The following is a 14,896-nucleotide window of genomic DNA, read 5'->3' as shown; positions in this document are numbered from 1 at the left end:
GAGTGGAGTGCAATTCTGAGACAGTGTCCCCAATGTGTCATTCTCTAGGTATAACTGCTAGGCACTTTATACAGTTATATTGTACCTTTACACCTATCTCTCTAAAATCATAAATATGCAGATACGTACATCAGACAGAACTTGGTTTCATTCCAAGCTTTATAATCTGCTGCCATTGGTGGCAGCTTTTCAGTGGTAACATTTTAGTTCATCAGTGAAGCAAAAGTGCATAACAAAGGTGGGAGGTGACAGTCCGTAACTGACAAGATGCCAGCATCATATGAGTCATGACAGATTTCTCCCATTTAAAATACTCCTTTGTCGACTCGCTGAGCCTCTTGATGTCTATTGGTTGTGACATGTTGGTACAGGGATAATAGTGCGACTGTCATGCTGCACTACGGCGCTGACCTATCACAGAATATTTTGCCACGAGGGTAAGTGAGAGAAAAAAGAGCTCTTTTGACGTTTTTGTTAAACAGAACTCAGTCAACACACACAAAAGACTAGAAGCCACTACTCTATTTCATCAGAGTGACTGCACTGGAAGGACACTGTGAAACTTAGATACCTATTTTTCTTCACTGAACACTTGGCAGGGTGTTGTGTTAATTAGCCAAAAATGGATTTTACCAGCCTCCTCTTCATTATCAGTGTCTTTAAGAACAGCATCGTGCTGTATCTAACTGGCTGCAATGAGAAGCACTGACAATGCTAACGAGTTGACAGGTAGAGATGACACCCCGACCCTCAAAATGTCAAGGTATACCTTTAACACCTTTTAACTACGAAGCTCTTCTTTACAAGAAGCTGCTACTTAATCATCTGTGGTCAGAACTAAAGCGGTTTCCAGCTTAGAAGTCAGACAGTGTGGATTTTGTCAGTCTACAGAAAGATGTTTAAAAACCCTTTAAAATGGGCAATTGATTCAGCTCATTTAATACTGGGTGACAGTTTGTTTCAGTGCTGGAGCTACAGTTAAATTTGTACGCTGCAGAAAGCAAGGCTGAGCAAGAATCTTAATGTATTGATTGAATTTGAGGTATGGATAAAAATAACTCCTACGTGTGCTGTCAGCCTCTCAGAGGAGAGGCAGTATTGTCAGAACAAATTACCAGAACTTTTGTATTAAAAAAAACTATGAGTCAACAGCCGTTAGGAGCTCTGTGAAGCTGTGCGGAGGCACACCTGTGCTTGGACCTAAATGCTAACATCAGCATGCTAACATGTGCACAATGACAATACTAACATGTTGATGCTTAGCATGTGCATTATTGGTTTTGGAAAGCTACAGAAACGGTAGGACACAGACCTCCCTAATCTGATGCTGAAAAGGTGTGTTTGTGTGTGTGTGTGTGTGTGTGTGTGTGTGTGTGTGTGTGTGTGTGTGTGTGTGTGTGTCTATCCTAACATCTGACAAGTAGTTCTGAGGGAGAATATCGGCCAGAAGTGTGGCTAAGTGTCTTGAGAGAATGTACTAATAAAATAGGATGTAATCAATCAAATTAAACCCAGTCATACTTCCAAAGTTCGGTTAAAGCATTTGCAGCAAACTCCTATGACAAAAGGAGAACAACAGGAAAACAATGACGGCTAACAGAGGTGAATCTCTCCTGCTGGGCTGCTGTGCAAAAGCATGAATGATGTATGTGCAGATAATCTTTTTAAGGTTACAAAAATTGCAGCTATTTCAAACCCGTGTTAAATGATGCATGGGGCTAATAGTGTGAAAAGGTACGAGTGCCACTTGGGCATTCATCTACCGCCCGCCGCGGGGCATCTGAATATGAAAACTCATCTAATGCTTGTTGATCAATGAACAGACTAAACAAAGCAGATTGAGAAATGCTGGGGAGTTAAAGACCAACTACAATACAACCACTGCTGCCATGGCAATGTCTTACATTAGCTTTACAAAGTGCTGCTAATAACTAGAATCGCACATAAAAAACCACGTTCGCAGGGAAATTTCTTTTATTGACCATGTGCAATGAAGAACCATTAGAGGTAATCTTTCGTACCTACATGGACTAGTTTCTTTATAAAAACGAATTATGAAGTAGTAGTTTTTAAGCTGATCTTCTGCAGGGGAGCATAAAGGTGACTTGTGCGAGCATGTATGTGAGAGGGAAATTATTTCAGCCTTTTCTCTTAATTCCTACGAGCTTGTCTAACACTCATCCTTCTCCATTGTGCCGCCAGTCAGGCAGAGACAGGGGGCTCCACAAGGTTGGGATATAGATCCATGTTGATGGCTTTTTAAAGAGGTGGCACCCATGTGTGACTCAACATAGACTGAGCTGAAACACAATCTTAGCAAAGGAAAAAAAAAAAATCAATCTTTACAAAAAGACTCATCAAGTTTGGAGTGTGTGTGTGTGTGTTTGTGTGTATTTGTGTATACAAGTGAGGATTCACATGTGAGAGACAGAAACAGGAGCTGGAGGAAGTGTGTAGCTGAAAAAGAAGAATCACAAAGCATGAACTCTCCCACAGAAACATCTGTCAGGTGGTGTGTATGAAAGTAAAGGACAGTGGTAAGCTGGTGCCGTGTAACTGGATGGAAATGAAAGTGCACCTGGATCTTTGACGCTGTAGAGTGAGGATACTGTTGCACCACAATGATTCACTGAGACGCTCGAGGTAACATGACGACACACACTTCAGGCTCGTCTCGACAAACATCTCAGAGTTTGAGTTTGGATTTGTGACTTAACGTTTCATGCGGTAAAACTAACAGAGATCCAAGATCAGTTTTACTGTAGATCCTTTAGTGTAAAATCAATCTTTTACACAGCAGGGGTGAGAGCGAGCAGCTGGGAGGCGGAAGATTACAACATCATTATTCATTTGAAACCTGAACAAACATCTCACATGAGCTTGGAGCCTTTTATCGGACAAAAACACATCCTCTGAATGTGTTGCAGGATCACACAGCATCCCATCATCATCATCTCTAAGCATTGTGATACATCTTTGCCTGATATTATCTCGTACAGTCTCTCCCAGCAGCCGCGATGTGACACCTGAACTTTTGGACTGCACCGCGTTGTCCTGCTTTGCTCTATTTTTAAACGCCTTGCTGGCTGCAGCTGGATACTTTGTTAGGAAATAGGTTTTGTGGCTTTCTTGTTGAGTATGAGAAGATTGATACCACTCATGTCTGTACAGTAAATAGAGTCAGGCTAGCTGCTAGTGAGATACTGACTCCCCCCAACACTGCACAGAGTTCCTCCTCCATCAAACCCTCAAATCACTAATGTATAGATTTCAATAAAGGCGTATATAACTGTTAGCCTGTCACCATGTAAAATGCTATGAATTACTAGGTTCGCAGCACTAATAGACTAATAGAGCCCATAAGTACCCAGTTTTTTCACCTCATTCCTATGAATATATCTGTATGAGCATTAATTAGTGTTAGAAAATGAAACTTCACTCTTGAACTGCTGCTCAAAAGGGTGCTGCATGCCCATGCACCAGGGACTGAAACTTCCTCTGGCCTTCACCTCTGAGATCCACAAAGTCTTGTTCTGCAGCCACAACATTTTATATCAACTCTGAATCTCAGTGGTGAAACATTGTGCCAAAAGCTCCATTTCATGTATTACAGGCAGCCCTTCAGGGAATACTCCTGTGTGATTAATTTCCATTTCAAAGCTAAAAGCTCGTGGAATGATGTCAGGGAGTGGGTTTGAAGTGGTGCACAATCAAATGGGAACAAAAAAATAAAATAAATAAAAACATGCAGAGGGAGACAGTGTCACGCGGTGGCACACAACAAAAAAAATAAGCACTTGAAAAACTTGAATGTGCATGTATTGTAGGTACCCAGTATATGCACACAAGCTTCTTCACTTACTGCCCATACACACACATAAACACAAAGGCTTTGCAAAGCAGCTCATGGTCACAGGTTTGATCTCTTGGCTTGTTCCTCATTTGAGTATCATATGAAAGCAGGGTTTCTAACAGTATGTGACGCACTCCTCAGTATTCTTCCTTCTTCATTATTATTATACCACCTACCCAATGCCACCACCTGCCGCCCCCTCCACCTACACCCCCCCCCCCTCTAAATCCTGTAGGCTCTAATTGGCCTGGTGTCCTTCACAACAGAGTGCGGTGCTGAGAGCTGGATGGCGCGTGCTAGCAGGCTAACACAGACATCTTGAAATGCCAGGTCACAGACTGGGCCGCTAACTCTCCTCCCAGCCTTGTCATGCTGCTTACAGTTAACCTTTTCATTAGATGGCATTTGTCAACAACAGGGACTTTCTTGTTATATGTGGTACATCAAAAGAGTATAGTGGGGCAGGACATGATGTCTGAGGTCTGTATTTCAGTGTGGACACACCGGCAGAAATATCTCGCTGAACAAATAATTAAATTAAAAAAAAATCGTATATAGGAAATTAATCATTCTTTGATTAGTATTAAATAAATATTTAAGTTATAATCCAGTTTTGATGTTATTTATAGCTGTCATTTGGTGTATTTACATTCATTAAGTACCTCTCTATATACTGTGTTTTCATTGTTTACGGCTGGTTTTAAATTGCTTCACTCTTCTCAATCTCCAACAGATGTATCGCAGTTGTATTAAGTTACTGCTAATCAAATATTTCTAACTGCTGCTGCTTTGAATTAAAACCAATCAACTGGGAAATCACTGGGTGGCTTTTAATGTGAAGCAGTCACAGGAAATGCAGTGTACTTGCGCTTTAAACAGATACGCCAGCTGTTTTTATTCCCGGAAAAGAAACTGATCAATGAGAAAAAAATCCACGTTTGTTAATTGAAGGCTACAATCAACTTGTCAAATTACAACAGAGCAGCATTCTCTAATTTTGCTGCCTGCATTAACCAGCTTTTGTTTTTTAAGTGAATGGAAATTCATTTGTAATGGTTAAAACATTGACAAAGAACCATCTCTTTCATGAAATAAAGTCGCTGTTATTCAGGATAATAAACACATTTCACTTTCAACCAACAGAGAAGAAGATAGATCCCCTTTGAAACAAGGACACTGTTTCTGGAAAGAGATATTGCTGATAAATCTGTATCAGTGCTGTGAGCACCACTAACATAATTCCATTCATTCCCTTGTTTTAAACATTAAAAAATAGAACCAAAACTAATTGCATGGCTAGATGCCACTAAACAAGGAGCAGTTCCTCATGATTTTGTTTCCCTTGTTGTTAGATTTGATACACCCCCTTCCTTCGCCTTATTTTCTGAATGCCCTGGTGGTGTCAGCAGAGCAAAGAAACACATTCCCGAGGATTAAGAATTTCCTCCTCACTGCTAAAACCCAAGACAGATTATTTGTTGCTCGCATTTTTATAACAACATCTGGGAGACCGTGACAGCACCACTGCACAAATACATAGAATTCACTCACTATATGTTAATTTCGAAGCAACACCTTTCCCACTTTGGTGTCTGTCGAGGTATTCATTTTGTATATTTGACTCTATTTTTATGTCATATAATCCTCTTTTCTTCAGGAAGTCTCTAGTCTCGCCTGTGCTCCCACTACATATGATGATCACGATGAACCAGTCTGTGTGAGATGAAGGTAAAATATAATAATACTTGTATTTTTTGGTCAAAGATGGTTAATCACCAAGTTGTTAACTAATAACAGGAGCATCTCCATTCTTTCACACATGTTATGTATTATTAGACTAAAGACTCCTCTACTGACAAAGTGGATTAATTATTCTTCAGAAGGAGGTCATCTGAGGATGAGCAACGTGGGTGAAGAACACTGTCAGCGTCTTGCTCTGCTCCTGTCAATCCACCAAATGGGAAAACTGTGACCTTTTTCTACATGGCCAATAATAAAGCAAAGGTCAACTACGGTGTCAGTTTGGTAACCAGTCACCAGTCCTACATTCATGTCAATCACACTGTACTACAAGCATCAAGTATAAACTGGTTTAACTGGTTTAATATGATATGAGCAGTCTCCAGTGTATCCATAACCTGATGATGTTGTAAAAATGGTAAATACAACAGTGTTGCCAGTTAAAGGTGAAGTCGTGGAGTTAAATCACTGACTAATACAAACATAAACAATGTCTTCTGTAGTTTGTTTATGGTTTATTTTAAATTTGTGAATTAAATGATGCTGGATGAGTTCCATGTGCCGGTGTTTTCAAGCTAAAACAACACGTTGTCCTTTTTCCTCCACTTTTTCCAATATGACCTGAATTTAGTGCGAGCCAAAACAAAGAGACTGACACTGACAGAAAACATCAGCTTGTACTTCAGCCAAATGCTGCATGCAGAGTTGTAATAACCAGAAGTTGTTGTTTGTACGATGTCGCTGCTGCTGAATTTTTCTAGACTTTTTATTCACAACAAGCATCACCGTTTCAAACACAAATGAGAAATCCAAGTGGTTATTTGTTGGCATAAAGCTGTCATCAAAAAAGACTGATGTGATGAATAAACTCCAACCATGTTCTATTTACCGCCTGACAGCTGGGGAGAACAATATTTTTCTTTTTTGTGTTATTTTTCCAATATGAAATGAATGCATCAATACCTAAAGCAAGGAGAGCTCCTCTACCAGCCAATTATACGGCATTGCTGGATGGTCAGCCAGCTTCAGGCGGTGTGTGTGCCTGGCCGTCGGGTTTCCACCTGGTTTTGGAGTAAACAGACCTCTGTTTCCAGTGATGAGTGTGAGCCAAAAGATGGAGGTCACCCAAATGGAAAAGGAGGCAAACACGGACATTCAATTGGGAGTTTCCATCTGCTGTGCTGCTCTGCTATTACTGCCTCCACTTACTGTATATTTCAGTGCAAAGTAATAGCTGATTACTGATGGAGTGATGCCTGAACTGTGCATATATATTGTACATGATAAAGAATGCATAGCTATCTGCATTATTGAACAGCCACATAAAGCATTCATGAAATTCATTTAAATGATACCTTGGTGGTGAGAGGTTCATTTTATTGTTCAGTTTGTTGATGTGTGTCCGCACAATTGTGGTAAGTGGGTTTAAATAGGCGTTTACCAGTTCAGCCCTCAGGTCCCTTGCTGCTTTTGAAGAGATCAGAATTACCTCATAAATTGGTTATGTTGTTCAAGCTCTGCTGTAATATTAACTGGTCTGGAGAAAATTCACCCTTAATGCAATTTTTTTGTTCTGTTTGTTAATTGTTTTTTTGTTCATTTAATCAAATATAAGGGTACGTCATGGCTTTATTAAGGTCTTACTTGATGTCACTCTCCTGAACCCGCTCCTCATCCAGATCCTCAATGAACTTCTCCCCTTTCATCCAGTAGATGAGTGGACTGACGTCTCCGCTGTATCCAAAGAAGGCTCTGCACGTTAGGTTGACGGGACTTCCTGTGAGAGACAAGAGACAAGACATGAGGTAACACCTCCATGATCTGCTGAGAATGTATGAGTATAGCTTCTTAGTACTTTGTTAGTACCTTAATTAAAATATTCAGATTTTTAAATATGATCGTGAATGAAAAAGTGTTCAATAGTTATATATATAGCCACTTTTCATAAAATATTTTTTGCATTATTTTCTAACAGGGTAATAGTAAAATGGGCTGGGAGCAATACCTGCTTTAAACTATACATGTTGTATGCAGAGCATGTTGATACACCTTCCTCTAATCGTGATCAGCAACATAAAAAGGCAGCAGGGGGAACAATATAATAGTAATGGTGCACCAAAACGGATGCATGTCAACTCCCTACAAAAAAGAAATGCAATTTTATGCTGTTGTGTGCAGGTCAGCATGGTGTCAGCCCAGATGCACTGCTGCATTGTGGTTTTTCTACCACCATCAACCACATCAACGTATAGAAAAACTAACAAACAGAAGCTACGCTAAAACACCACTTGTTTTTCCTCAAACTCTTCTAACACCATCTCAGGTGCATTCGCTGTACCTGACCAAAGTCTTGCAGTTGAAAACAAACACATAAATATGTCAAAACAATACAGTATCACATGCCTGCGCTTTTTCACTGGTGGTGCTGGATATCTGGTGAAAACCCGCTACTGGAGCGAGCACGACTTACATTACCTCCTGTTATTAAACCCCTTCTTTTTTCTTCAAAAACTCCATAGAAGCCTCCCCGATTCCATCGATTCCTAAACCGTCTCTCGATCTCCAGAGATGCCATTTTAAACCACCCCAGACCTTTCTTAAATTCCCTGACAGCCTCTTAAACTTTAAAACAGTCTCTTGAACCCCCTTACACGGCAACTTTGCAACACTACTGTGCCTTCATAAAAGCTCCTATATTCTTCAGCAGCCTCTGTAGGATCCCACCTTTACACTTCAATCACTGTATTTTGCAGGAGGTACTTTGGAAAATTTGAAGAACAAAAGTACGGCAGAGTTTTTAAGGACAGTGATTTGTGCAAGATGTAAATTAATTCATACAGCTTATGTAAAACTCACAATTCACACTGATTTTCTTCCCCTTCTGTACACATAAAGCAGGAGTTCCAATGGCACATTATCAAATCAAGTATACTTGTCCTCTTGTGACGATGAGGGGATGCTATTTGCACTTGTGGGTCCACTGAGGTAGGCTGTGATTACGTCAGACTTTTCAGTGTTTATGCGATGGTAAAAGGTGTTCATGCATTGCCAGCAGAGGTCAATGCTGCTTTGTGGTGGTTTGACTACACCTCAATTCACTCATTCAACCTCCATCTTTTTTAAATGACCAACAGCCGCATATTGGTGGAGTCGAGGATCAAAAAGAAGCAGGTTGGAGGATTCTGAATGAATGTGTCAGCAAACAGCAGTCAGAGCAACATTAGCATTCATTTGCTCCAATGATCTCTCTACTTTGAGCTTTGTTTTGGTCTCCAACTGCTAAAGTAAAAATCAGGTTCTTCAGCTCGATTACAGCTCCACTTTGTTTACACGCTAGTTGCGTGGGATGATCAGGGGTAAGAAAGTGCACAGAAAATATATAGCCTATATGAGCAGACAAACCCCCTGCTTTCAGATCAGCAGGAGTTTTGTCTGTCTGCTCAGCTCTTTTTGAACGCACATCCTATGTGACTGGAAACAGATAAACCCTTTTTAAACTCGTTTTCTCTCACTGCCTCGGATTAGAGACCTCTCATTCTTCTTTCACACTTATCGCACACATGCTGCAGCCGGTGGTAAACCCATGAGTGTGTGGCCTGTGCTGCGACAGGCTCAACGGTGGGGAAAAAAGAAGCACATCATCAAAGCTGGGGAATGACTCTGATCCATAAAAAGACACCGATGATCAAGGAGGCTCCACCAGTTGTGTGTCCAGGAAGGCAAAAAGGTAATTCAGCATCTCTTCATTAGCACTCCTTGCTCATTGGCCCGGTGGCGAGGACTCAGAAGTCTGTGAGATGGGAGATAACTGTGGCGTATAATTGGGTACTTGCTAGTTCAAAGATAATAGGGATTTTATTTTACCAAGGCCTGCTCTAATTTGGCCCTCTAGTGCAGTGCAGCGAGCTCAGATGATAGCTAAAGCATTAATAGAGAAAATCTGGATTGGAGATTCAAAAAAGGCCCCAAGTTGGAGGACAGTTTTGCATTTTGTCTCACGGCCCAACAAAAGTATTGTCCACAGCTGAGAGATAAGGGCTGTGTGTGTGTGTGTGTGTATGTGACTTTGAGTGTGCGTGTGTCTGTGTGTGTATTGTGTGAGAGAGAGTGTTAAAGCAAAAGAGACAGAGATAATGTGTTTTGGGGATGCTGAGATCTGTCCTCGACCCCACATACGCATATTCACACAAATACAAATACACATATTGCTATGCTCCCCGATTCCACCAGGGGTCTCTGTGGTGCTACAAAGCAGGAGGGCTGGTGTGCAGGAGGAGCACATAAAACAACAAGAAGAAAAAAAAATCCCCAAAAAACAAAACGCACCATTTTGACAGGTGCGGACAACAGTAAAAGGAAACACAGATTCTTTGGTGTGCCACCTTTGATGTCAAGAGGCTTCACCCATGGATCTGAACAGCATGTTGCGTTGTAGCACTGACAGCTCTACTGCTGTGCTGGCAACAGCCGCGGTGTCACTCTCCAAGACTTATTCCAAGGGGCTTTTTGTGCATATGGCTGCGTGTTATTCCCTTAACAACGGCGTGTTAATTTGTGCCGGCTTTACTGTGAGCAGCTAAGACTGCACGGGCAGAGGTTGCGTGCTCAGTTTGGGAAAAGCACAAACAGCCGTGCAGGGATTTAAGCACAAAGATTCTAACATTCAAATCCCAATCTCTGGTCTTGGTCAGGGGGGTAAAGTGAGACTTAATGCGATTGTTTCCTCTCTCTCTTATCTCCCCTCGCCTCTAGAGCATCTCTCTCTGTCACTGTGGTTGCAGGACGGAGACGTCAGCAAAGATTCCCGTGGCTAAGCAGACAGAGTGGAAGCTTTGAACCCATGAAACACCACAGAGGAGGCAGGAACAGGGGAAGAGACGGATTCAGACAGAGAAAGCAGGCATGCATGCATTTCTGCATCTGTGTGCAACTGACAGAGTTATGGCAGGGGAGAAAGGGGGCATATGTGTATGTCTGCGGGGATGTGAGTAAGGAGAGTTAGACAGAGGAACCACACGAGGGAAAGAACAAACCGTTCTTCATGGAGAATTGAAAGACCCCCACACAGAGTGAATGGAGCATCGTATCGCCGTTGTGCAAAGAAGATTACATAGATTACAGATCAGTATATCTGCATGAACTGCGTGCACCATCCATGTCAAGTTAATCTAGCAGCATTTTCCATTCAGATCAGAAACAATCCAGCTCTTCAGTAGGAAAACCTTTCTCTCTTTTTTTTTTTTTTTCGCTATTAACAGCCTTGAATAAATTAAGCCCTGGAGCTAGTGGGAATAATACTTCAGAGAGTGAAGAAACTAAGCGTTTCAGAGGATTTTTTTGGAAAGGGCATTTGCAATCTTCACAACAATGAGGACACATATAACTTTCTGTTTAATGTTTTGGGTGAGATGGGAAGCAATTTAGGAGCTGGCAATTAAAGACAAATAATGCTGCTAAGAACAGCACACTTTACAAAATACTGGTAATCTGCAAGCAAGTTTGAGTTCTCTGAAAGTGTCTTTCATTCCATATTAATGTTAATGGAGGCTAATGGCTGCCTGGAAGATTGTGTAGGAGAAATACATTTCAAAATCTAAAAACATTAATGAGTAAAAGTTTAGTCTTGAACTCGGAAACAGCAGTTGACAAAAAGCAATCTCACCACAAGGTCCATTTAGTAGCTGTTCTGGAGCTTTCAATCATATCAAAAGAAGTCTGTCAAGTGCTCGAAAAAATGGAAATCTAAACATTTACAGTTCGATGATAACTGGGCAAACCCCATCTGTTGAGGAAGACAGTGTGATATGACCAAAAGCTCCACAACGGCTACTCCATCAACCTTGTGGAGAGATTTTTTTTGTCAACCACAAAAAACCTGGTTTAACAAATGGTCAGCAGTAATGTTATTTATGCTTGATTTGTTGTTAAAACACATGTGGTACTGCCTTCAATCTCCAGCCTTATTTATGTTCAAATATATTTAGATTTAAATAGAGATAAGTGACTAATTGGGTAAAAATCTGAATAACGAGTGAAGTAGCATTATAAACACAGATGCCTCTTTACAGGGCACAAGGGATCACTCAATGATTGCTAAGTATGAGATGATGTGATTTATATGCTATGGGTTTAAAAGTCACTAGATCTCAACCCAGTTGAACACCTATGGAACATTTTGAAGCAACGTGTTGCACTTTCCACCGACATCATGAACGATACCAACACCAGAGCGAGAGAATATCTTCAGGAAGAATAGTGTTCATCCCTCCAGTAGAGGATGCAAAGTAGAATATCAAAAGTATATTTCAGTATAAAAAGCTTTAGCCTTTTTGCTTTGGACAACATAAACAGCCAGTGCTTTTCAAGCAAAAAACGTCTTCTAAAACTAAAACCTCTTCACAAAATGTCAGAATGACACTTGTGTCACTTTTGTCCCTTTCGTCCAGACGAGATGATATTCGCTCTACTCTATAATTAGTCCTTCCTTTAATGCGAAAGCCTGGGCTCTACATGAAAGGACTTGAAGATTGCACTGTGGCTTGTGATCAGCAGGATAGCGAGGGACTGATCTGGACTGAGAAATAGCCCAGGAATTGAATCAGTAGATAGCATGATTGTTGATGGTTAAAAGGGATTTCCCAGATTCAGCTGGGCATCTGGGAGGCACGAATCAGTTCCTGAAAATATTTTGCAGAGGGAGTGAGCATCGTCTTTATAATTTGCTCCAGTACAACATCCAGACAGTGAAGGGTTACACCAGTGATCGAGCCCTGTAATTGCAGTTGCTGGGTACCCATTCACATTGCATTGCCAGATGTGGCGGTTTAATTGTCTCTCTGTTCAGCGTTCACTTTGTTTCGTTTATTATAGCCCATGCCTCTCCAATCATGCATTTTAAGGCTGCCATTGACTGTGCTGTGCTCAGTATTCATCTAGCTACGTCCCCCTTGCGTACGGTCAATCTCCTCTTATTCATACTTGGCACTGCACCTCATTATCACTAAGCAGGCAAACTGTTACCGCCATTCCCCTTAATTAATGCAGGTAAAGTTGATATCAAGAGACAAAACACAATGTTTAAACTGTTTTTCTGAATTGTATAAGCATGTTAACACGTGGTAATCATAATAGGAAATGCTCAATGATGTGTTGTGAAATTACAATTTTCTCTGCTCTGTGTTACTTTTGCCGAGGACAAGCTGTGCCTGGAAATTACATACGGTAGTACTGTTGAATATTACAATGCAGTGGGAAACAAACAGGCTGGGGGTTGGGTGAATAACAAGTCCAATTTGAGCCTTGTGGAACAGAGCATGACATTTGCAAAGATCAACACCCACTCTTTGCATTGATGCTCTCATAATACAATGTTCTTTAGCACAAAAGCAGGGCCTATTATTGCTGCCCAATCCGGTGAAAGAATCATTATCAATGTTAAACCTCATGTTGCTTATAATCTCGCATGGAGAAGTCACAGTTGAATTCTCCAAATGAAAAGCTCATTAGACATTAATGAAACACTTAAAGGGTAAGTGCCACGGTGAAAGGAGGAAAAAAGGTAATACCACAATTAGAAAAGCATCAGATGATGATAGAAATTGACACGTCAGCTTTGAAGCAGATGGTATTTTTGCTAATGGTTTTGTGAGGCATTGTTAAGTGTTTATGTGCTGTGCCCATTGTGGCTTCATTGATTGTTGTTATGTTCTCCCATCTTGTTGCTGATCCAAAAACATCCTCAGACACGAAAAACCTGCCACTTACAATGTTACAGCACAAAGAGTTAAGTAAAGTAAAAACTTTATTTGAAAGCCCTGTCTTCTTCCCCAACCTGATTCTGACTCTGAAATGCTGATGCTGCTGTTAGCTGAGAATTAAAAAAAAAAAGGAAAATGCTTCCCTCACAGTGAGAAGGCAGGGATTGGATACCAACAGGAACTGAACGCTCACTGGGCTTTGGTGCAGGGCTATGCAGGCAGAGGAGGAACTCCTGTCGGGCTTAGCCTAGAACGAAGGAGACGTCTGGAGAATCCCTAAGCGGCACCATGTAGTTTAGCTACTGATGGAGGGGCCGGAGAGCTGGAGAAAGTACAAGATGTGGTAGAGAGGGGAGCGTAATCGACAGATACACAATGAGAAAAAATAAGAGACTGATTGCACAAAATAGCAGGTTCCTTGAGACCTTGCTGGGTCACCTTTGAAGCGTGCCCAGACCCCCAACAGTCCCATTTCCTAGCTGAAGCTCCCTGTGGTTAGATGCTCAGCTGGGGCCTACTTAAGAGATGCTTTAAGTGAATTTATTCTTAACTAGTGTCCAGAGGATCTGAATTATTCTCTACCTCCAGACAACATAGGCCTCTTCATTGACTTTCATCCATTGTGCTGCATGACTGCAAACCAAGTCTACTCCTGTCTACTCCTGTCTGCTCAAAAAGTCTCTTCCTCCATCCAGCCTTGGTTATGTACACTCGAATTTGCTTGTTAATGATGAAATGTTATGACTCATGGCACTTGCATGGCTGACTTTCAGATGCTGTCGAATCTATCAAATGCTATTTCTATCCCCAGTCTGGCTCATTCGTGACAAATTACAGCAGGGTAGAATTGTGTTACTCACACCAACACATGCTAAAACAGGTCAATAGCAGTCCCAGTGAAAGGAGTCATGTACATAAATCTAAAACTCTCATCTTAGATATTGGCTGCTGCAGAGGCAGACATTCTGGATATTAAGTTGGTGTAATGCTGGGATCAGACTAGACAATATCATACTGGAAATGGCCTGGGCCAACCGACATGGGGTGTCTGGAAAGATTTGTTTGGTTATCCAGTGCAGAGTGTCACGATGGAAGACCGATTCTGTGATCTGGAGGCCCAGATGGAAAGGCTACCGCAAGCCATTGCTCACTCAGTTTAACCATGTCTTTGACATGCTGTGTGACTGCATGGCGATTCGACATTTGTGATCCTGGAAGTACGTCTCCGCACCCTCGTGTAGAATCAAATTTGTCTCTAGGCCAAGTCACAACGAAGCCATTTAATCTGACACAGTGACCATTACACGTCCAAACTACGGGTATTGATCTGCTGCCACTATTCTGGGAAGGTTTTCTTCTAGACTCTGGAACCAGTCCGAAGGAAATGGCTCCCATTCGAGCATTAGTGAGGTTCCGCACTAGTGTTGGGGGATAAGGTCTGGCTTCAAGTCATCACCAGTGGAGGTGAGGTCAAGGCTCTTTGCACACCAGTGAAGTTCTTTCACACCAATCTAGGAAAACCATTTTATTAAGAATCCGGCTTTGC

At 41.5% G+C, this 14,896-nt stretch overlaps 1 protein-coding gene across 1 annotated transcript in view; it reads right to left on the bottom strand.

Annotated features, from left to right (window-relative positions):
- The window catches only part of LOC111646169 (interleukin-1 receptor accessory protein-like 1), a 226,714-nt gene that overhangs the window by 18,560 nt on the left and 193,258 nt on the right, over nucleotides 1-14,896 (bottom strand). The window contains exon 7 of the mRNA XM_023395600.2: nucleotides 7,238-7,370. Coding sequence (XP_023251368.1) covers nucleotides 7,238-7,370 — 133 coding nt within the window. The remainder of the gene's footprint in view (nucleotides 1-7,237; nucleotides 7,371-14,896) is intronic.

This window comes from Seriola lalandi, unplaced genomic scaffold (assembly GCF_002814215.2).
Source record: "Seriola lalandi dorsalis isolate HSWRI2012SDOR001 ecotype SW California unplaced genomic scaffold, Sedor1 jcf7180002054966, whole genome shotgun sequence".
NCBI lineage: Eukaryota > Metazoa > Chordata > Actinopteri > Carangiformes > Carangidae > Seriola > Seriola lalandi.
Note: the sequence above shows the minus strand (reverse complement) of the source record. Positions and strands in the feature narration are given on the sequence as shown.